At 39.0% G+C, this 23,631-nt stretch overlaps 3 protein-coding genes across 11 annotated transcripts; 2 read left to right on the plus strand and 1 right to left on the minus strand.

Moving 5' to 3' along the window:
* The first annotated feature begins 6,036 nt into the window (after window positions 1–6,036).
* LOC133732095 (FBD-associated F-box protein At4g10400-like) lies at window positions 6,037–8,744 on the plus strand. Of its 6 annotated transcripts, none has more exons than XM_062159559.1 (5): window positions 6,037–6,308; window positions 6,407–6,524; window positions 6,612–7,544; window positions 7,912–8,058; window positions 8,135–8,744. In XM_062159559.1, exons 2-5 carry the CDS (start codon window positions 6,507–6,509, stop codon window positions 8,423–8,425), a joined length of 1,389 nt encoding a protein of 462 aa, XP_062015543.1. In that variant the 5' UTR covers window positions 6,037–6,308; window positions 6,407–6,506; the 3' UTR covers window positions 8,426–8,744. The 6 variants fall into 6 exon arrangements, with proteins under 6 accessions (XP_062015543.1, XP_062015544.1, XP_062015547.1 ...); XM_062159560.1 differs by having other exon boundaries at window positions 6,476–6,524; XM_062159563.1 differs by having other exon boundaries at window positions 6,407–6,454; window positions 8,135–8,743.
* A 1,676-nt stretch (window positions 8,745–10,420) lies between these two features.
* LOC133732066 (FBD-associated F-box protein At4g10400-like) lies at window positions 10,421–14,195 on the plus strand. 4 transcript variants are annotated; one of them, XM_062159522.1, is made up of 4 exons: window positions 10,421–10,604; window positions 12,060–12,987; window positions 13,360–13,506; window positions 13,581–14,195. In XM_062159522.1, the coding sequence occupies exons 2-4, from the start codon at window positions 12,067–12,069 to the stop codon at window positions 13,869–13,871; spliced, it is 1,359 nt and encodes a 452-aa protein (XP_062015506.1). In that variant the 5' UTR covers window positions 10,421–10,604; window positions 12,060–12,066; the 3' UTR covers window positions 13,872–14,195. The 4 variants fall into 4 exon arrangements, with proteins under 4 accessions (XP_062015506.1, XP_062015507.1, XP_062015505.1 ...); XM_062159523.1 differs by lacking the exon at window positions 10,421–10,604 and adding an exon at window positions 11,719–11,889 and having other exon boundaries at window positions 12,152–12,987; XM_062159521.1 differs by lacking the exon at window positions 10,421–10,604 and adding an exon at window positions 11,719–11,889 and having other exon boundaries at window positions 13,581–14,194.
* A 1,339-nt stretch (window positions 14,196–15,534) lies between these two features.
* LOC133730497 (F-box/kelch-repeat protein At3g23880-like) lies at window positions 15,535–16,659 on the minus strand. The gene has a single exon (XM_062158075.1). The coding sequence runs from the start codon at window positions 16,657–16,659 to the stop codon at window positions 15,535–15,537; it is 1,125 nt and encodes a 374-aa protein (XP_062014059.1).
* Between the last annotated feature and the right edge of the window lie 6,972 nt (window positions 16,660–23,631).

Here is a 23,631-nt window from a genome sequence, read left to right on the forward strand (position 1 = left end):
TGGAATGCGATATTTTGTGTTATTCATTGATGACTTTACTCGATTATCCTGGGTGGTTTTACTTAAGTCCAAAGATTCTGTTTTCTCTGCTTTTACAGCATTCCATAAGCTTGTTCGTACTCAATATGATGCTCATGTTAAGGTCTTTCGTTCCGATAATGGGGGTGAGTTTGTCAATCATTCATTTCATGAATATTTCCAACACCATGGCATCATACATCAAACTTCATGCCCACAGACACCTGAGCAAAATGGGGTGTCTGAACGGAAAAATCGTCATCTTCTGGACATGTCTCGGTCTCTTCTACTTAGTGCTAACATGCCCAAGTATCTTTGGGGAGAGGCTGTATTGTGTACTTCTCATCTAATCAATCGTCTTCTGTTTGTCCCTCTTCAAGGTCGTGTCCCACTTGAGGTCCTGTCTAACTATGTTTCTATTCCATCTTCTAATACTCTTCCTGCTCGTGTCTTTGGTTGTATTGCTTATGTTCATCTATATAAGAATCAGAGGTCAAAGTTGGATGCTAGAGCCCTTAAGTGTGTGTTTGTGGGGTATGGTTCTCATCAGAAAGGTTACAAATGTTATCATCCTCAATCCCAGAAGTTTTATATCACCATGGATGTTACTTTCAGTGAAGATGCATGTCATTTTTGGCCTCCTGTGACTCCTCGTCAGGGGGAGAAGTCTTGTTATTATGAAGATTTGTTTAGTGGGCAAGATGGGAGACTAGCATTCGAGTTCTCAAGGCTGGAGTGTTTTGGAACGGAACTTGAAAAAGAGGACAGCAGCCCACTGAATGGAGAAGAGAATTTGGGGAGTAAGCTACTGACCAGTCTACCGGATCAATCTGACCGGTCGGTTGAAGAGGAAGTGTCTGATTCTGTTTCTGATGAAATTCCCGATGTCACCAATGCCGTTTTGAACAGTTCTTCTGTCTCTCCCTCTCCTTCAGTGGTCTCGCCTGCTCAATCATCACCCGAGGTATGTTCTAATCCTTCTTTATCTAATACTCCTTCTGTGTCAACTGGTGTTCCTTCTTCTGTGTCAGATATTGTTCCCACCAAAACTCTGCCTAGTCGTTCCACCCGTGGTCAGCCCCCGAAGCACTATGAACCTACTCTAAATGCCAAAGCTAAATACCCCGTTGCTAATTATGTGTCGACCCATAGGCTGTCTAAACCGTATGTAGCCTTTATGAATCAATTATCTTCTGTGTCTCTCCCTAGTAAAGTGCAGGATGCAATGAGGGATGAGAAGTGGATGCAAGCAATGACAGTCGAAATGGATGCTCTTGAGAAGAATTGTACGTGGGAGCTAGTATCATTACCACCCGGGAAGAAGACAGTTGGTTGTCGGTGGGTGTATACTGTGAAACACAATTCAGATGGATCGGTGGACAGGTACAAGGCAAGACTAGTGGCTAAAGGCTATACTCAGAAGTATGGAGTGGACTATGATGAGACATTTGCACCAGTGGCCAAAATTAACACAATTCGGGTACTTCTTTCGTTAGCTGCTAATCTTGATTGGCCTTTACAACAGTTTGATGTTAAGAATGCATTCTTGCATGGTGATTTGCATGAAGAGGTTTATATGGATTTGCCTCCTGGATATGGTACTTCTACTGGAGAGCAGGTGGTGTGCAGATTGAAAAAATCTCTTTATGGTTTGAAGCAGTCTCCCAGAGCTTGGTTTGGCAGGTTCACCAAGTTCATGAAGAAAATTGGCTACCGGCAAAGCAATTCAGATCACACCTTGTTCCTTAAACATCGGTATGGTAAAGTGACTGCCTTGATTATTTATGTTGATGACATGGTTGTGACAGGTGATGACTTTGAGGAGATTCAAAGGTTACAAGGTCAGTTATCTTTAGAATTTGAGATGAAAGATTTGGGTAATTTGAAATATTTCTTGGGAATTGAAGTTGCTCGTGGGAAGGATTGTATTGTGTTAAGTCAGAGGAAGTATGTTCTCGACTTGCTGGCAGAAACAGGTATGCTTGACTGTCAACCTGTTATACTCCTATTGAGCAAAACCATCGGTTAGCAGAGTACTTGGATCAAGTACCTACGAATAAAGCAAGATACCAGAGGTTAGTTGGCCGGTTGATTTATTTATCCCACACTAGACCAGATTTAGTCTATGCTGTTAGTGTGGTGAGTCAGTTTATGCATAATCCCAGTAAGACTCATATGGATGCTGTATTTCGAATTTTGCGGTATTTAAAGTCTGCTCCAGGGAAGAGATTACTCTTTTCAAAACACAGTCACTTGGATGTTTCCGGGTACACAGACGCAGACTGGGCAGGTAATATTACAGATCGCAGGTCTACTTCGGGCTACTTCACATTTGTGGGTGGTAACTTGGTTACTTGGAAGAGCAAGAAACAAAAGGTGGTGGCTCGTTCTAGTGCAGAAGCAGAGTATAGAGGAATGGCCCGAGGACTTTGTGAGTTGTTGTGGTTGAGAAATTTGTTGAGGGATTTTGGGTTCAGGCAGGAAAAGGCTATGCCGCTTTATTGTGATAATAAGGCTGCAATTGAAATTGCTCACAATCCTGTTCAGCATGATCGCACGAAGCATGTGGAGGTAGATCGACACTTCATTAAAGAGAAGCTGGATGGACAGATCATTATGTTTCCCTTCGTTCCTACTGAAGAACAGTTGGCGGATATTCTTACAAAGGCTCTCTCGAGTAAAGCCTTCTATGACTCACTTGACAAGTTGGGCATCCGTGATCTGTATGCACCAACTTGAGGGGGAATGTTGGCGTGAGTCATGCCATGTAATTAGGATTGTGAATATTGTGTATTATTAGGATTATTCTGTTGTAATTAGTTTCCTAATAGGTCTTGTAATTAGTTTCCTAATAGGTCTTGATGTATCTTGTATATATACTCCGTTCTTGGAGAAGGTAAAATATATCAGAAAATTCTCAATCTCTTATTCCTTTGTTCTGTTTGACTTGAAGCTTGACATTCATACTTTTGGATCAATGAAACTATTTGTTAACCAATGAAAACCCATTTCGTCGATCATTAATTACTACATACAAGAAACTTGCCAATCAAGAAACAGATAGAGTTCACTAGAGTGAGCCACATTTGGGTCATTGATGGCATTCATGCTTTTGGATTCAAACTAAGAGGAAGAAGATCGAGTCATCAAGCTAACCTGTTGACGTGAAGCATGTGAAAGAAAGTCCACATAGAAGCAGCAATATAGTGAAACAGGTTAAACTGGAGACGGATCTAATGTTTGGAAAGAACAGGAATCCCATTGCTTGCTTGTTGATAAGGTTCTTCTGGTATGAGGAGGTTGTTGTTGACGAGAATATGTTACTATTGTTGGTATTTACATATGTATGACTGGAAACAGCTAGGTAGCTACTAGAGTTTAATTCTGAAGGGTCCCCTCTTACCATCCACTACACGCCTTATCTTTAGTTTCAAGTTCCCGTTTTGCTTTTGCATTTGTGCAGTCAAGTTTGAAGTTTGACTATGTTTGGATCATCTATTACTACTTCTAGCTAACATGTTGTTGTTGTTGGTGGTGATGCCAGTCGATCCTTGGACTTGTATTATGAGAGGCTGAATTAAGTACACGAAAAGATCGATCAGCAGAGAAGAAATCCCACTTCTTGAAAAGCTATTAGTTAACGATGTCAGGAATTGACTAGGAGGACGTACACTTCCCTTGGTTTCAGTTTTGGAGGAGGTTTTTAAACCGGGTGTGTCAACCTCTCAAAGTTGTTGATACCGCATCTTCTTTTACTGTTTTTGTTCCAAAGTATCAGTTAACCATTACTCCTTGTTACAAGTTGCAATTTACTTTGATACATGGTATCTGAATCATCAGATCCATCCAGAGCCATACCCCTCTTTATCAAATCGATCAAATACACATGAACATTTATTTTCCCATATATGTGTCTGCTAGAATGTTAGTTATCAAAGTTAAATGTATCACAGTAGTAACTACTCCAGTATCATACCACCTCAAGATATTCACACCTCCACTAATCAACTGATTTTTTACTTTTTTTTTTATTCTTTTTATGTAGATATGGTGTCTAATTTTTTCCCTCTGTGCTCTGATTTCCTTCGAACTGCATGAGTTAATTGAAGAGGAAGAGCCTATTTGTATTATAGAAACTTCCTCTGTAAGCTCCGAAAAGTTGTTCGCAGAAATCGAAAGCATCCAAATCAATTGGGGGAAGATGAAGTTTCATTATATTTCTGCTCATTCGCTAAGAATTGTTTTAGATGAACATAAAGAAGTGGTTGGATTTTGAATGTTCTTTTACAATGGTACGTAATAGTATGTGGAGATATCGTACAATTGCTGCAGAACACACAAATCAGCAATTAGATAAGCCCATCTTTAAAAGCTTAGTTGATGATAAAATGATTTCTTACAGATCGAAAATGATCTGCATTTATATTTGGGGTGTGACAATATATTTATTACAATGTCCTTATTAAAAGCCTAGTTTTATTACCCTTAGTTTTACTAGTTCTAAAAAAAATAAAAAATTCTTAGGTTTATCACTTCATTAAACGAGCTCATTCACTCCTTTATTTTTATTTTATAATTTTATAATCTAACAATTTATTTTTACGTCAAATTAATCAAATCAGAAATCGTTTAACCATCTATTTGAACTAAACAAATTCATTCTCTTAAAACAGAAATAGAAGCATTGCAGAAAGAAGGAGAGAAACCCTAAACCTAAGGTTTCGTGTACAGCGGCGATCTTGTCCAATCATGTTCAGCACCGGCCTCGGCTGGATGAGATGATTTTGGTTCCGGCTTGCAAAGGTGTATATGTGCGGGCGCGGTGGTCTGGCTGTGGAAGCGTTTTGGTTGTGGAGCGAGTGAGGTGCAGGTTTGCTTGTGGAAGTGAAACACTGGTGGCTCTGAGTCGAGTCTCAAGGGTCACATGGGTTCTAATGGAGTAGTTTGGAATCAGGCTAAGGCCTTGATCGGCCCCCGTGGTTGAGGTGGTGTTAGCGTTGATCTAAACCTAGCCTTCCGATTGTTTTGTGTTGGTCTTGGTGACGTGTTTTTCCAGCCTTGGTGAATTCCAACTGGTGGGAACATGCAATGTTGGAAAGGGGGGTTGCGGGAGGCGGCGGCAGTATCAATTTGGCTGATGGTGCGGGCTAGTTGTGCTTTTGCTAGCTAGGCTCATGCTTGGGCTTGGGCTTTTGGGCCTGGGCTCAAGTTTGGGTTGTTTGGGCATCTTTTAGGGGGTCTTAAGGAGGGTGTCTTATTGCCCTAATCTATTACTTAGCAATTTAGGATGGGCTGGCCAAAGTTTTGACCTACTTGGGTGGTGTTTGGGGTTTTTTATGGTTTCTAAAGTGCCGGCCAGTTTAATTTTAGAACATGATTATAGTGGAATTGGTAATTATCTCGAGTTGGACTGGATATTTCAAGTCTAGTGTGCATAGATATAGCTTCTAAGAGCTTTCTAAGATGTTTCTATTCCTCATTTGTATCACAATTGAGTGCAGGCATGTGAGATATGATCAATTTTTCCTTACAAGGCGAGACTATTTTTGTTTGTACTAGGCTTGTATTTTTTAGCGTCCCTAGATTCTAATGAGTTGCAATACTTGGATAGAGAGTTAGTTGTTTCCCTGCCAATTGCTCTATTACAAGTTTTGTTAGTCAATAGACGATTTAGATTTAACTGTTGATCTAATAATATAAACTTGTACTTCAAAAAAGAAAGAAAGAAAATGAACCAAACAAATGAACAAGTTAGCAACAACTATTGCTATTATAATCAACCCTCTATGTACTTCATACAAATGAATTACGAAAAGGGTCTACAATTTGATTTATTTTGTTATAAAACATGAAATACTGAATAATGAAATTTAGTAAAAATGTTTTAATCACATTCACAGATTCACTCCTTCAGTCAACCTAAAGTTATTATCCCTCATAAGATTAATTTTAACTTGTCTAGTGTTATCTCCGTAATTTGGCTACAACTTATATTAGCTGAGAACCTCATTCGGTAATAGGTAAATTTGGGTTCCATTTCCTTTCTTCTTGATCTTTATGAGGATGGAGTTTGCAGTCGCAACTTGGAATTGAGCTGAGAACCCGTAATACCCACTCGATTTAGACAAGTGAAACCCAAATGGTCTTGAGCTGGTGAAGCAAGAAATGGATTTCTTCTGAGGTTTCTCTCTGCAATTTCAAGATTTGCATTTCGGGTTAAGTTTCCCTTGCAGTCAATTTCAGACCCTGTTTCTAATTTCAATAAATTTGAGCTGTTAATGATTGCCTAGGTATAAATGGGTTCGATTTCTAAAAACTTGATGTTACTTTTGACTTTGGTGATATTGGGTTCGATTTCCATTTGATCTTGATGTTATTTTTGTAATAGGCTAAAATGGGTTCGATTTCCATTTGATCTTGTTGGTTTTTAACTAAGGTAATGGTACTGTTTTGATAGTTGAAATGGGTTCGGTTTCCATTTGATCTTGATGGTAATTTTAACAAAGGTAATGCTACTGATTAGGTAGTTAGAAATGGGTTTGATTTCAATTTGATGTTGATTTTATATTTAACTTTGGTAATGATACTGATAGGTTATAATGGGATCGATGGCAAAGGCTGAAGGAATAAACCAAGATAGGATCACACAATTACCAGATGACATTGTTTCCCACATATTCTCCTTCCTTCCTACAGTAGATGCTGTCAGGAACACCCTTTTGTCGAAAAAATTTAACCAAGTGTGGACGAAGCTTAAAACTCTAGACTTCGACAGTGAAAGGGAATTTCGGAAGTGTAGAGGTGGAAATGCTTTTCTAACGTTTGTATCTCGTGTGCTCTACTTTCGTGATGGATCAGAGATACGTACATTCCGTCTAAAACTGTCTCGTAAACGTTATTTACCATGTGTTGGGGATTGGATTTGCGCTGCTGTTAAGCGTAAAGTAGTTGAGCTTGATCTCGATCTAAACTTTGATGTATGGACTGATTTCGAGTTGCCTCCGTGCATTTTTTGGTGCAAAACGCTAGAGGTTTTGAAACTGAATCTGTCGCCTTGGGAGGTCACCGGTGATATTCCTACATCAGGCTGTTTCCCAATTCTCAAGTTCCTCCATGTTACAGTGTTTAATCCTTCCATCCGGGAAATGGAGAAGCTTTTGTCTCACTTCCCTGTACTTGAAGAGTTGACTATAGATGGAACTGGTGAAGATCTTGATGACTTTGGTACTTGCAGTTTCCAGGTCTCTGCACCGAAACTGAAGATGTTGAGAATAAGTTTGGAATCCCTATCTGAGCCTGTCGATATTCATGTAAATGCCCCACAGCTTGAAACCCTTGATCTCCAGCGGCTTGGTTTAACTAATTGTTTTCTTGATGGGAGTGCAAACTCCCTAGTCAATGCCAGTATTGCTTTCAGAGAAAAATTTGAAATAAAAGGACCGTTTGATCTTTCCAACTCTACAATGGAGCTTCTGAATCAAGTCTCTGATGTCAAATCTCTATCTGTTTCGGCTCATTGCTTGGAGGTGAGTTCCCAACTTTTGTTCTTATACAGTACATTTAGGTTCGAATATTATAGGATGAAAAGAAATAATTTATATTCCTTCAAAGTTAGACAACTTGATTAGTATTTTGTTTTTTGGTTTGAATGGCATATAAGAAGATTCTCTACTTCCTTTCACTTCTAAAGCACTTTTGAATATTTTCTACACTTTCCTACCTTGGCCTTCTAATTATATCACACATCCACGTGTCTCTCATTATTCATTAAACCTAATCTATTTGTTGCCCTTATTTCTGCTTTCATTGTACTTTTATTTCGGTGTAATTTATTTTGCTATGTAATTTCTGATATGAGTTTTTCTCGCATCAATACTTGTATGTTTCCCCAAGGATTTGCATCTCCCTGAGAATTACTATCTCCCTTCTTTTGGTAATGTGAACCAATTGAGGCTGGCTTTTGGGAATCACAGTTGCTGGGAATTGCTAGCTCGGTTTCTCAACAGTGCACCTAATCTTGAAATTCTTGTCTTAGACGATGTAAGTTCTGTTTTCAGTACTGCAACTTTGTACCAACATATGTATCTTCTAAACGTTGATTCTTATTTGATGTCAGAGAACTGAAGGTCACAAAGAACTGTCAGAGATTCACTGGAATCCACCAGAGCAAGTGCCTAGTAGTTTATTATCAAACCTGAAGACTATCTGCTTTAAGGGGTTCAAGGGAAGGCTGTTTGAGATGGAAATGATAAAGTATCTGTTGAAGAATGGTCAACTGTTGAATAAGATGACGATTTCTACAGGCCTGCATCTTTCATATGATAGACAGAACGAGTTATACACAGAGTTTATGATGTTCCATAGGACAGCAACTTGTCATGTTGAGTTCATGCACATGGAAGTTTAGGTTTGTCAAAGGTTTGAGTTCACTTTGTGTGTGCAGAAGCATCCGTCATCAAATCTGTAGGATTTTAAATATGTTGCAGGATGTTAGTGATGTTACTGGCACACTTGCAAGGGATATGTGAACAATGCAGAAAAGCAGTCAGCTTGAAACTAGTTATGGTTTGTCTTAATAAATACTCCAGAATTGTATCACCTATCAACCTTCTCCCCTACCTTTCTCTTTTGATTTCTTCACGTTTCTCTTCAGTACCCTTATGTAATATTTCTTTTTTAATTTTATGAGGTGGATGTGTGTGTGTGTGTGTTTTTTTTTTTTTTGTTCCTTAATTATGTAGAAATGTTGCTTTATTTTTTCCTCTATGCTCTAATTTCCTTCGTATTATAGAAACTGCCTTTGTAAACTTTGAAAATTCTAGTCAGGAATAGAAAGCATCCAATTCAACTGGAGGAGGATGAAATTTCATTCTCTATTTGCTCGGATGTTGGGAATAGTTTTTCTGATTGTTAAGAGAACAAAAGGAGATTTTGAATGTTCTTATACAATGTTTTTGGTCAATGGAGAAATCGTACAGTTGCTACTTGCTAGTATATATTAGATCACTTGTGAATCACCTTCCACTTCTGTCACGCTAAAACCTGTACCAAGTTGCAAGCACATGAGATGACTCATCAAATGAACTGTATTATAAAGAGGACCTTTGGTTTGTTCTCCTTATTAGTAAATGTAAATTTCCGTACTTCAGTCTTACTGAAAATTGGTAAATATTGATAAATGTTGATAAATATAGCTGTCATTCCTGTCAACTAGGAGGTGGCCATCAATGCTTAATCTTAAATCATACACTTCTTACGTTGGCGGCATGAATTTTATAGTGATTAAAGCCGCAAAATGTTAAACATGGGTATTTGGTATGATCATTAAACTCTTCAGCCTTTAGGTATGCAAAATTCTCAAGCCCTCCTATATAGAAGTAGTGGTCAATTTGAACTTTCAATTCTAATTTAGCCGATATTGTCATTATCACATCGGCTTTGTCTCCAATTACCAATATACATGGTTTCTTCAAGTGTAGGAACCTCATGCTTTACCAAATGGTGGTCAGTGAGCCCCCTAAGTTCAAGCTCATTCTAGTCGTAATTTGGCTCATCGTCTTCATATACATCATGAATAGGTCCATGGCCAAATTAAATTTTGATTCCTCAGATAGAAGGAGATCAATATTCTTGTCAAAGATTGGTAAATCAATGACTTCCTTTTCGCATATCTCCTCCACTTCAAATTTTTCTTCTTTAATTATAGGTTCAATTTTATCGAAATTTCCTACTTCTTGGCCTACTAGTCTTATCACTTCCACTTGTTTTTGGAACTTCTTGGTTTGGGAGACATAAAATCTTGCCAGGTAATTCTTATAGGTAAGGGTTGATAAGGGTGGGTTGGCCGATTAGTGAAAATTTTGATCACAATTTCCTTAGCAACTTCTCTAATTTTGGTTTGATCAATTCTATTTTTCAATCCAACATAAGCACTTTGATCTCCCAGCCCTTATTTCAAAAAAGCACTTTGATCTCTTAAAACTTGGTTATGAACGATCCATATAGTCATGGTCAATATTAAAATCGGTAAAGAATGAGCCATGGTGGTTGTTTTGCAAATGAAGTGATTGATGATGGTGTATTCATGTATTCCAAATATATTTATTGATTTTATAACATCTTTCAATAAGTTTCAACCAATTTAGTTACTTGCTAATTCTTCATGTAGACTATAATGATTTCATTTGTGATTGACGTTCACATATGATCTTGAAGATATGTGGATTGCATCATGACGATTAGGAGAAAATTGAACCTATAAGAAAATATTTAATTAATATATATATATATATAACATTTAATTTTTATTTTGTTTGTGAATTATTTATTTATTCTTCTTCAGTGCTATTTTCGTAACTTCCCCAAACCCGTAACCTATAAAGGGAGTCCCTTTAGCCTATTTGAATCCTAAAACCCTCTCTGACTCCCGATCATTACAACCAAGGAGTTCTTGAATTTTTGAAGTCGCAGATTCAAATTCGTAATACCCACTCGATGTTAGGCCTTAATTTCACAACCGAAGCAACAAATTGACTTCTTCTGAGGTTCCTCTTTGCAAATTTCAAGATCTGGATTTCACATCGTAGGTAAATTTTCCTTCCTTCCATCTTCCTTTATGCACACAGTTTTAGAGCCCAATTAGACCCTGTTTATAATTTCGATAAATTTAAGCTGATAATGATTGTGTAAGCAAAATTCTCAAGCCCTCCTATAGAGAAGTTGTGGTCAATTTGAACTTTCAATTCTAATTTAGCCGATATTGTCATTATCACATCGGTTTTGTCTCCAATTACCATGTCAATATACATGGTTTCTTCAAGTGTAGGAACCTCATGCTTTACCAAATGGTGGTCAGTGAGCCCCCTAAGTTCAAGCTCATTGTAGTCGTAATTTAGCTCATCGTCTTCATATACATCATGAATAGGTCCATGGCCAAATTAAATTTTGATTTCTCAGATAGAAGGAGATCAATATTCTTGTCAAAGATTGGTAAATCAATGACTTCCTTTTTCACATATCTCCTCCACTTCAAATTTTTCTTCTTTAATTACAGGTTCAATTTTATCGAAATTTCCTACTTCTTATCACTTCCACTTGTTTTTGGAATTTCTTTGAGAGACATAAAATCTTGCCAGGTAATTCTTATAGGTAAGGGTTGATAAGGGTGGGTTAGCCGATTAGCGAAAATTTTGATCACAATTTCCTTAGTAACTTCTCTAATTTTGGTGTGATCAATTCTATTTTTCGATCCAACATAAGCACTTTGATCTCTTAAAACTTGGTTATGAACGATCCATATAGTCATGGTCAATATTAAAATCGGTAAAGAATGAGCCATGGTGGTTGTTTTGCAAACGAAGTGATTGATGATGGTTTATTCATGTATTCCAAATATATTTGATGATTTTATAAAATCTTTCAATAAGTTTCAACCAATTTAGTTACTTGCTAATTCTTCATATAGACTATAATTATTTCATTTGTGATTGACGTTCACATATGATCTTGAAGATATGTGGATTGCATCATGACGATTAGGAGAAAATTGAACCTATAAGAAAATATTTAATTAATATATATATATATATAACATTTAATTTTTATTTTGTTTGTGAATTATTTATTTATTCTTCTTCAGTGCTATTTTCGTAACTTCCCCAAACCCGTAACCTATAAAGGGAGCCCCTTCAGCCTATTTGAATCCTAAAACCCTCTCTCTTACAACCAAGGAGTTCTTGAATTTTTGAAGTCGCAGATTCAAATTCGTAATACCCACTCGATGTTAGGCCTTAATTTCACAACCGAAGCAACAAATTGACTTCTTCTGAGGTTTCTCTTTGCAAATTTCAAGATCTGGATTTCACATCGTAGGTAAATTTTCCTTCCTTCCATCTTCCTTTATGCACACAGTTTTAGAGCCCAATTAGACCCTGTTTATAATTTCGATAAATTTAAGCTGATAATGATTGTGTAAGCATAAATGGGTTCGATTTCCACTTGATCTTGATTTGTATATTTAACTTTGGTAATGATACTGATAGGTTATAAATGGATTCGATGGCAAAGCCTGAAGATAGGATCAGTAAATTACCGAATGAAGTTGTTTATTGCATACTTTCCTTCCTTCCCACAGTAGATGCTGTCAGGACCACCGTGTTGTCTAAAAGATGGAGCAAAATGTGGGCGAAGCTTAAAACTCTAAATTTCGACAGCAATAAAAAGGAATTTCGGGACTATGAAGAGGCTTTTAGTTTCGTAACATTTGTCACTCGTGTACTCTTCTTTCGTAAAGTACCAGAGATACATAAATTCCGTCTAAAAATGCCCTATCCCCAGTATATACCTCATATTGAGGACTGGGTTTTCACTGCTGTTATCCGAAATGTTGTCGAGCTTGATCTTCATGTTTTTGAAACTGGGGTTGATGTTTTTGTGTTACCTGAGTGCATTTATTGGTGCAAAACGCTGAGGGTTTTGAAACTCCATCTGACGCCCTGGACGCGCACTGATGATCCTCCTGCATCCGGCTGTTTCCCAAGTCTCAAGTTTCTCCATGTATCAGTTTATAATCCTCAGGAAACAACTATGAATTTGCTTTTCTCTTGCTGCCCGGTACTTGAAGGTTTGACAATAGATGGAACCATTGATGGGAACACTGGTGATCATGTGAATTACAATTTCAAGGTCTCTGCACCGGAACTGAAGACATTGAGGATAAGTTTGGAAAATATATATGACCCTGTCGATGTTCATATTAATGCCCCTAAGCTTGAAAACCTTGATCTGAAGCGTCTTGGTTTGACCAACTGTTTTCTCATTGGGAGTACAAAATCCCTAGTCAATGCCAGTATTGCATTCAGAGAACACTTTGAAGTAGACAAAAAGCTTGATCTTTCCACCTTTGCAATGGCGCTTCTGGATCAAATTTCTAATGTTAAATTTCTATCTCTTTCAGCTCATTGCTTGGAGGTGAGTATATTCCAACTTTTGTTCTTTTACAATACATTTGGTTTTGAATATTAAAAAGAAATAAATTTTCTATTCCTCTAAAGTTGGACAAGTTGAACGAATGAATGAGAGAATTGATGGTTAATTTCGAATTTGGTTTTGGTTTGAAATCAAAATAGAAGATGAGTATTTGACTTATATACGAAGATTTGTGCACTTTCATTCCTTGACCTTTAAATTTATGACACATCCATATCTCTGAACATTTGTTTATCCTAATATGTTTGTTGCCCTTATGCTCTGTTTGTACTTCTTGATAGAACTAGTATATTTTGCAACCTTTTGATGTCTGCACGAGTTTATATCTGATCCATAATTGTATCTTTCCGCAAGGACTTGCATCTCCCTGAGGATTGGCATCTCCCTGTTTTTCATAATGTGAACCAATTGAGGCTGGCTTTTTGGGAACACAATTTGTTGGAATTGTTAGCGGTTTTTCTCAATAGTGCACCTACTCTGGAAGATCTTGTCTTAGAAGATGTAAGTTTTGTTTCCATTAAATGCTAGTTTATACAGACATGCATCTTTTAAAGTTGATTCTTATTTTATGTCAGAGAACTGAAGGTTACACAGAACTGTCAGAGAGTCACTGGAATCCACCCAAGGAGGTGCCTGCTGGTTTATCATCAAACCTGAAGACCATCTCCTTTAAGGGATTCAAGGGAAGGCTGTTTGAGATGGAAATGATAAAGTATCTGTTGAAGAATGGTCAACTGTTGAATAAGATGACGATTTCTACAAGTCTGCATCTTTCGTATGATAGACAGAATGAGTTATACACAGAGTTTATGATGTTCCATAGGGCAGCAACTTGTCATGTTGAGTTCGTGCACATGCAAGTTTAGGTTTGACAAAGGTTTGGAGTTTGTTTTATCTGTGCAGAAGCATCCGTTATCGAAGCTGTGTGATTTTAGATAAATAGTGTTAAGAGTATTTTTGTGATCCTGCGACTACTAATTTCAGCAGGTCTTCATCTTTCTTATGCTGAACTAGAGGAGTTATACACAGAGTTTATGATGTTCGATAGAGCAACAACTTGTCATGTTGAGTTATGCAGTTGCAAGGTTAGGTTTTACTAAGGATTGAAGTTTAATATATCTGTGCAGAAACATCCGTTATCAAAGCTGTGTGATTTTAGATAAACACTGTTGGAGTATCCTAGTGATGTTTTTGGCATGCTTGCAAGGGATTGTGGAGATCTCTCTCTCTCTCTCTGTGATTTTAGATAAGTACTGTTGGAGTATTTTAGTGATGTTTTTGGCATGCTTGGGATTTTAGAAAGCTCCCCCCTCCTCTCTCTCTCTCTGCGCTATAATTTCCCTTCAACTGCATGAATTAAGGACGAATCAATTATAGAAACCACCTTTGTATGCCCGAAAGTTCACATAAATTGAAAGCATCCAAATCATATGGAGGATGAGGAAGTTTCATTTCTTTGTGCGCATTTGCTAAGAGTAGGTTCGGATGAAAGTAATTAGATTTGAATGTTCTTTCACAATGGCAGTAGTATATGATGATGTCGTAAAATTGCTACAACGCAATCAGGAATTAGAAATGTTGAATTGATTACTCTGATTTCGGCAACAACAATAATTGCAAGCCAAGAGTTGTACACTGAAAACCAATCATCAAAGTTACGCTTACGCAGGAGAGAGGGCTTTGTCATTTACTATGAACTTGAACCAATTTGAGCTGTCTTATAACGAACTTTGGTTGGATTTAGGTGGGAGAATATATCAAATTGCAAAAGTAGTGTAATGACAGGGTAGACTGGCTTTTTCTTCGACAACTGATGGAACTTCTTCGACAACTGATGGAACGTAGGGTTTTGCAGAGTTGGATATCACTTATCATGAGGTGTGATGCCTCAGTTCCGTTTGGGCAGGCAGCCCTACAATAGGGATTCAACAGTAAGGGGATGCTTTATCGCCCTACTTGTTTTTGCTAGTTCGGAGGACTGTCTGCATGTTTCAAACACCATATAGTGAGGTGTCATGGGGTCGATCAGTGAGTGTTCCAGCCATTTTGCATCTACTATTTGCTGACAACAGCTTGATCTTTAGAACAACAGACGTTCAGGAAGTGAATTACTTCACTATGAGACTGCAGCAGGGCAGAAAGTGAATTATCAAAAGTATATGTTGGCCTTTGGACAAGGTGTATCCGGAGAAGAAAAGGTTACAGAAATACTAGTAATCGTAAGGGTTAGCTTTCATGAGCGCTACCTGGGACTACCTACAGTTGCAGGCTGAAACTGGAAAGAATTGTTTTCCGGTCCAACTTTAGCAATGCTACCCAACAAATTCTACCGGTCTCCGTGGAAACTATAGTTTATAAGGATTAAAGTCGCAAACTAATGCTTACAAAATTAAATGGTAGAATGGTACATTGAACATATTTTCAGTGGACTTAATAAGATTAGCAGCTACGGTGAATTCAATTTACTTAAGACAGAGCGTCTGAAAATGATGAGTGATTAACCGGAATTCGAATGCAGATATCAATTATTTAGTGAAGCCAAAGTAGACTCTCTTCAAATGTAATCATGTCCCTGAGACGTACATCCGCCCCACTACTAACCATATATGTTTCAAGCTTCTCTTCGTCGTGAAAAACCCTTATCAACTTTGACTCTGTCCCCCCGCCAGCTATGAACAGCACACTCTTCAGGAATATACAAGTTTCCGTAACCAAGATTGGCCTCAAAGAATATACATACGTAGGCGGATTGATGAGCTTTATGTTAAAGAGTTTAGTCCACGAGTCCGCCACATCATATTCTGTCATGACCCACAACTCAATAGAGCTAACGTTTGCATGATCAAATGTACACAAGCATCCTCTAAAAGAAGAAGGCGCCACGCCATATGGTGCAAAAACATTGCATTGTCCTCGTGGTTGTCGATCAAGAGTAGTATGCAGAGGAATTCTTCGGAACTCCTCCTTTGCCAAATCAAAAGCGACGATATCAACGGTATAAAGTCCTTTAAACTTGAACCAATGAAGTGCCTCATTTAAAAGGAACCCCTCCCCGAAGAAGGGGAGACCGTAAGGGACTTGGATCGTTTTCCAAGTGTTAGCTCTCCATGAGAATATCTCGGCCTCCTTTTTTCTCAGGTCAGCAAGTTCGATTTTGACAATAACTTTGTAGTCTCCAGTAGCTGATAAGTATCCAAAACCAAAGTAACATAGAGACTGCATGTTTAAGGAATCAGGTAGTTTTTGGAAGAATCCAGTTGAAGGGTTCCAGATATGCAGGTTCGATGGATTTAAGTATTCTTTATTATAAAGGGCTGAAGCACATACCAAACCATTGCAGGAGGAGAGTATGCGGACGACGTCGTCCGGTTGCTTGAATGGGCAGCTCAGCTTTCTAACTGAAAAATTCATAATCTGTGGGTCTAATTGTGTCTCAGTGTCTAGGGATTCGAATTCAGATTCAGAGGAGGTTGAGAGGAGGAGTCTGGTTCGACTCTGCTCAGAGGTTATTTGGAACTGGGATTTGGCGAACTGGTGGTCGGACAATACTATGAAACGCCACCGCTTTGAAACGCAGGTGAAGCGGATTAAGGATTTGATCGGCAACCTCTGCAGGATTTGAACCATCACGTCTTCGGGTATGTGCTCCGCCATCTTCACTAGGGTTTCAGAGTTTGTTTTGACGGACTCTTGCTGAAAGATGCATGAACCGACGCACAGAATCCTTTTTAAAATAAAATTTTACAATAAAGAAAATAGTGTTTAAGTAAATCCAGAACATGTGTCTGACCTAAACTCTAGGTTACTTGACCTAGTTGTAATAGGGTTTTGAATTAGAGTTATTCTCGGAGATATTCATAGATATCCGATTAATTGTACCATTATTTTTCTTTGTATAACTCTGATTCTATGTCTTGTAATCCTTTATATAAAGACCCCTATTATCAATGAAAACACGACTCAATTCTCTCCCAATTTCAGTTTTCCTTTAACACGTTATTAGCACGACGTTCTAACCCTAAAACCTAATAGCCAAAACCCTAAATCCGAATACAAAACCTTGATACCTTTTCTGCCTCCGCCACACAACTTGAAGACCTCGACCCCAGGAATCCAGAACCGGCGGTAGAACCACCAGAACCGGCCGGAAACTTATCGAACTGACTACCGGAATCTCTAAATCACTCACAGCAAATACTCCACAGGAACCGGAAGAATTAGACCAAAAACTGGTCTGGAACACCCTGAACCGGCTACGTAAATCAGGCAGAGAAAGAAAAAAAGAAGGAGAAGGAGGCAGCCCAAGCTGCCCACTGACGCAGGCCCACTGCCACGTCAGCCTGCCACATCAGCACAGGGACCCACTACCATGTCAGCACCGCCACGTCATCACATAGGACCCACTACCACGTCAGCAACGGACCCCAGTACCACGTCAGCACGGTCAACGCCGGTTGACCGTTTCCAGTCAACTTCCGGCGACTTTTTCCTGTCAAATTTTCCGGCGACCTATTTGAAGGTATTTTTTTACTAAAAGTTTCATTTTTTGAAGTTTTTATTTTTTTTTCTCTTCTTTTTCTCGGGGACTTGCAAACTCTCTTCTTCTACCTCCCTTTCTTCTTCATAGGGGAGACCAAATTAAGCCGAACTGTGGGGGTTCGTGCTCACTCCAAGCTTGGAGATTGTAGAGTTCTCCAAACTTAGAGTTTGTTGAGATAAAACGATTGACCACAAACATCATTGTTTCGATCTAATCCAACCCCTCTTGGAATCGAATTTCTTGGAAGCAACTACGCTCAGAAATTTTATATGTTTTCGTGGTAACTTTTTCCGATCCAAAACTAACCCTTTTTCTTGTTCTCTTTCAGGATGAGTAACCTGAACAAATTGGACTTTGCTCCATTGGGAACAACTGGCTCTGGATATCACAGGTGGGTTCGTGATGTCCGCCAGCATCTCAAGGCCGATGGAATCTTGGATACGATTCTCGAGCCTAGCCAGGACCTGCTAACTGTTGAACAAGCTCAAGCTTTGGAAGCAAATAGAGCAGCCTTAGAGGCAAATAAGGCGAAAGCCATCATCCTAATGACTCGTCATATGGATGATTCGCTCTAGTATGAGTGTATGAATGAAGAAGACCCCAGAAGGCCGTGAGTCTCACTCGAAGAAAGATTTGGCAACGTCCGTGACTCCCTGCTTCCAGAACTAGAAGTGAGATGGCATAGCCTCCGCTTCTGTGATTTCAAGTCAGTTCTTGACTACAACTCGGAAGCACTTCGCATTAAATCCTTAATGGAATTCTGTGGTAAAGAGATCACAGATGCGATGTTGATTGAGAAGACTCTCTCTACCTTCCCCGTCTCTGCATTGATGGTTACTAAGAACTATCGAATCGATGTTACTGCAGGACGGATCACAAGGTTTCATGAGCTCATTGGAGCTATGAATGTCGCTGAAAAGCATGACAACATCCTTGTGAAGAACTATAATTCGAGATCCGTGGAAACAGAGTATATTCCGGAATCCAATTATAGTCGCGCCCCTAAGAGAGGGAGCCAAGAGCAAACCCTAATCTTAGGGATACTTCTGGACGTTCTGGTCCATATAATCGCTCTACTTGGGAAGGTAACCGCCAAAATAGGCGAACATGAAACCGAATAGGTTAACGTGGAAAGAGAGAGGGAGGCAACGCCTCTGGCCATGTTGGTGGCGCCACCAACACTAAGAGCCATCTAAATGACTATTTCAAAGTGCCTCAATCAATGGAGTCTGAGCAAAGAGATGTATGCTCTCGATGTGGAGTATCCGATCATTGGGCACACTTTTGTAGAGCTCGTGAAGAAATTGTCACCGCCTACAAAGCATGAAGCTCACTATGTGGAACAAGAAGATCAAGAAAATGATGTAGAGTGAAGGGTTGAAGACTACAAATCTGACTGGCATCAATAGATCGCCAATTCTGTTTAAGTCTTTATTTTCCAAGATATGTAATAGGTAATTGTCATATACTTTGTAGTAAATGTCATTGGTTTAGTTTTTCTTCACATAGGCTCATCCAAAATGAGTATGATGTCTAGGAAGGTTTTGAGACAAGTGGTACTTAAGCGAGCTTTGCTCCATCGACATCTCTCTACTCACCTGGTCATATTTATTTTGGAGTTACCGAAAAAAGTCAAACGACTACCTTTGTTTTGCATTAGCTAGCATTTGGATTAGATTCTCCTAATGGTTAAGAGACAATGATGTACTCCATTGGCTTATGAATAAAATTTTGAGTTCTTTTCATTATGTCTCCATTTTAATTCTGAGCATATTACTTTGTGACTATGATGGCTGGGCCATCAGTATTAATTCAAGGACATGGAATAGCCCAAGTTCCCCTTGCCAAATGGCACCTTGATTACTGTCACAGAAACTCTCTACGCTCCTAGGGCAAATCGCACCTATGAATAGCCAACGGATTCCATGCGAAAACGTATGTAGAGAACGGAAATGAGTTCCTTTGCAATACCTCTAATGATTGTGAACAAAAACGCATCTTAGAGAAGTTTATGTGTCTCTCTAGTGGACTCTATGTCACTATTCGAGCTATTAAATCCAATAAAGTTATGAGAGAAGATCTCTTGAATTTAGATACATATTGGCTTTGTCACGACAGGATAGGTCATCCTAGTCATGATATGATGATCCGTCTATTAAAGACTTCACATGGACATCCTTTCTTTCGAGCGAAACGAAGCATGAATCAAAAGTTGATTCTTGGACTAAGTGTGACCGTCGTCGTTGCCGTCCACCACCAGCCTAGGGCTGGGATAGTCCTTATCCATGACGCCATGGATAGCGTACATCATGGAGATGACACCCCAGGTGATGTTGCAATCACCAACATTGCTTCAAATAGCGTTTCAGACGCTCAGGCCCAACCAAAATCCTCATTGGTTACTTCTAAAGCCTCTCGCTCGTTTTACAAAGCCCGTTCCTTAGGGAAACTAGGACTGAGACCGTCCTATGCAAAAGATATGAAAATATTCATTTTGTTCTTACATAGAATCCATGGGGATTCTATGGACTGATTCAACCAACTTGCGGACGTTTAAATATCTCATGATGTTGGTTGACACGCAAACACTCTAGTCACGTGTTGTGCCGTTGTCCACTTGTAATGCGGCTTATGCTACACTCCTAGCACATATCATATGACAACGGGCTCACTCCCTGAATCATCCTATTCAGTCAATTGGATTTGACTATGCTAGTGAGTTTACATCGAAGACTTTCGATGGTTATTGCATTGTGACTGATGTTGGACATCATATTCCCATGAGCAAACCTAAATGGTCTCGCGGAAACGACTACGATGGTAGTCCGGACATTGGTAATGCGCACCAATCTCCTAATATCCGCTTGGGGTGATGCAATATCGCATGCAGCAATGTTAATTCGTCTACGACCCACCGCCACTCAATCTACCTCTGCGTTACAGCTAGTAACTGGGTACAAGTATAGTATTTACGCATATTTGAGTGTGCCATTTATGTGCCAATTGCGCCGCCACTGCGCACTATGATGGGTCCTTACAGACGAATGGGCAACTACGTTGGATTTGAGATTCCAACAATCGTCCGCCACTTAATGCCCTTGCTAGGCGATCTCCTTACCGCTAGATTTGCGGATGTCACTTTGATGAGACAGTCTTCTCGTCGTTAGGGGGAGATAAGAACACAAATATTCAGCAGGAACGACAGGATTGTCTTGGTCTGTCCTCACTATGTCTCATCTCGATCCCTACTAAAGTGACGAGATCACACATATCTGCTGTAAACATGCCTGCAAGGATGGACATCCTTACGACATCCTTACGAGAGGACGTAGCATCACCCTACACGGAGGTAGGCATGGCGCCAATGCCAAAGAAAGTGGCACTCTGGTGTTATAGGCAATGGCCCTAGCTAGGATGCATGGGAGGCCCGTGGGTTCAAAAGATACTTTGGCACAACCCAATCCTTGGATAATCGACACTCAAAATCCGTCTCATGAGTAACTTCCGAATTATGGTTATCGTTGGGGGACGCCTCAATGTCAGAACCTATTCCTGAGAATATAGAGCTCTATGAAACTTACACTAGTGTACATGAGACGTGGGATAGAAACTCCATCATAATTGATGATGTAGTAACGCATTTCGTTGCGCATGAGTTTGTTGAGTCCGATGATATCGAACCACGCTCCGTTGATGAATGAATGTCAACGTAGAGAGATTTGGCCTAAATGGAAAGATGTGATTCAGGTTAAGTTTGATTCTCTAACGAAGAGGAAGGTTTTTGAGCCAGTAATGCCAACACCTCCTATCATAAAATTTATTGACTAATGGGTCTTCGTTAGAAAGCGTGATGAGAAAATGAGATGGTAATCTCGCCTTATGGCGCAAGGCTTCTCACAAAACGCCCTGGAATCGACTACGATGAGTCAAATTCTCTCGTAATGGATGTCATTGCACTCCATTACCCTGTCAGTTTGGTAGTTTCCGAATAACTGAACATGCAGCTTCCAAATGTGGTCACTACATATCTCTATGGGGATCTAGATACGAAATATACATGAAGGTTCATGGTGAACTTCATTTACCCAAGTCAAGTGGCTCTAGACCATGAAGCTCATTTACAAAGAGGTTGAAACGCTCACTAAAGTGACTACTTGATTAGGAATGGATATGCCCACGCGTTTCCATAACAAGTTTCGGATTCTATCGCGGTTCATGTCGGACATGATCTTCATTAGAAGCCCTTAAAGAGTTAAGGGAAACCGCTGAACGCTTGAAATCCGAGTTTGAGATGAAGGATTTTGGGAGAACACGATTATGTCTCGGTTTGGAACTTGAGCATCGTGTTGATAGATGTTTAGGCATTTTGACAAGGTCAAGCCTTCAAGCACCCCCATGATCATCCGTAGTCTTAATCCTGAAAATGATCTTCTTTGTCCAAAGGATGATGACGAAGATGTGCTAGAGGCAGAAGTGTCTTACTTAAGTACAATAGGCGTATTATTGTACTTATCCCAATGCACAACACCGGACATCTCATATGTTCTCATATATCCTTCGGTACTTGAGATGTACGATTGATATGGGTTTGTTCTATCCCTACAGAGAGACGATGGACTCAGACCCATCACACACCAGGAACGCCGCCAACACTAGCCTGCGTCCACTATCCCCATCCCAAAACGACATGTGTTTTGGAAGGTTTTGCTGATATTGGGTATCTCTCTGACCCACACAAAGGTCATTCACAGACTGGTTAAGTGTTCACCATGGGTAAAGACCATGATATCTTGGAGGTCTACAGAACAGACCCTAGTCGCTATATCTTTGAACAATGCAAAGATCATTGCTCTTCACGAAGTGGTTCGTGAATGTATATGGATTGGATCCATAATTACGCATGTTCGAACAATTGTGGTTTGAAGTCTACCACAGATAAGCCTACGAGCATTTAGGATAATGCTGCTTGTTTTGAACAAATGAAGCAAGGCTACATCAAAAGCGACAACACCAAGGATAATCAGCAACAACAGACTCTCCTCAAGATCAAAGTGAACTAAGTTCAATCTGAGCACAGTGTGGCAGGCTTACTCACTAAGTCATTGCCTAAATTCCACTTTCGAGAAACATGTTGGTAGCATCGTTTGCGAAAGTTATCCGAACTCCCATGACCGTAGTTATCAGGGGGAGATGCAGACATCAGGGGGAGATGTCTACATGTATAGTCTCGAAACTTGAAGGGTGTGTTGTGCTCTTTTTCCCTTTCAACCGAGGTTATTTTTGTCCCACTGGGTTTTTGTTACTCGGCAAGGTTTTTAATGAGGCAACGATAGGAGCACCACATTTGGGCGACACAAGGGGGAGTGTTTAAGTAAATCCAGAATATGTGTCTGGCCCAAACTCTAGGTTACTTGACCTAGTTGTAATAGGGTTTTGAATTAGAGATATTAATAGATATCCGATTAATTGTACGATTATCTTTCCTTGTACAACTCTGATTCTATGTCTTGTAATCCTCTATATAAAGAAGTCCTTATTATTAATGAAAGCACGACTCAATTCTCTTCTAATTTCAGTTTTCCTTTAACAAAGAGAAATTTTAAATACACACTCCAAATTACTTAATACACATCCCTATTATTTTATATTTCAAAAAAAATTTTATACGTATATTAATTGACCAAAATAGACATCTATGTATTAGAAGAAAAATAATAATAATCATATCTTCCATATATTATTCTATAATTATAAAACACAATGAATTTCTATACATGGCATCCTCATTTAAAACAAGAATGAAACCATCTAATTTAAATTTTCCTTAAATAAATTGTAATTAAATGGGGTGAGAGAACATATAATTTAGAATTTTGAAATCAATGGCACTAAATGTTTTTAAAACATATCGTTTTACTACCACTTTTTAGTTCTTTTTTTTTTCTTTCTAAAAGTTATGATTAGTCAATTTATTATCTAATATAAAACATCACAGGTATAAAACTTTGTAATTGTTAATTTGTTTGACCATGACAACTTCATAGTTCCGCCATTGTGGAGAAACTACTGATACAATTTTGGTTGAA

Source organism: Rosa rugosa, chromosome 2 (assembly GCF_958449725.1).
Source record: "Rosa rugosa chromosome 2, drRosRugo1.1, whole genome shotgun sequence".
Lineage (NCBI taxonomy): Eukaryota > Viridiplantae > Streptophyta > Magnoliopsida > Rosales > Rosaceae > Rosa > Rosa rugosa.

What these genes read in the sequence shown, in the direction of transcription:
- LOC133732095 (XM_062159559.1), top strand. An exon ending in TTTCGGCTCATTGCTTGGAG is followed by an intron (nt 7,545 to 7,911) that starts GTGAGTTCCCAA and finishes TGTTTCCCCAAG; the next exon opens with GATTTGCATCTCCCTGAGAA. An exon ending in AAATTCTTGTCTTAGACGAT is followed by an intron (nt 8,059 to 8,134) that starts GTAAGTTCTGTT and finishes ATTTGATGTCAG; the next exon opens with AGAACTGAAGGTCACAAAGA.
- LOC133732066 (XM_062159522.1), top strand. Translation starts at nt 12,067, where the DNA reads ATGGATTCGATGGCAAAGCCTGAAGATAGGATCAGTAAATTACCGAAT. An exon ending in TTTCAGCTCATTGCTTGGAG is followed by an intron (nt 12,988 to 13,359) that starts GTGAGTATATTC and finishes TCTTTCCGCAAG; the next exon opens with GACTTGCATCTCCCTGAGGA. An exon ending in AAGATCTTGTCTTAGAAGAT is followed by an intron (nt 13,507 to 13,580) that starts GTAAGTTTTGTT and finishes ATTTTATGTCAG; the next exon opens with AGAACTGAAGGTTACACAGA.
- LOC133730497 (XM_062158075.1), bottom strand. Translation starts at nt 16,659, where the DNA reads ATGGCGGAGCACATACCCGAAGACGTGATGGTTCAAATCCTGCAGAGG.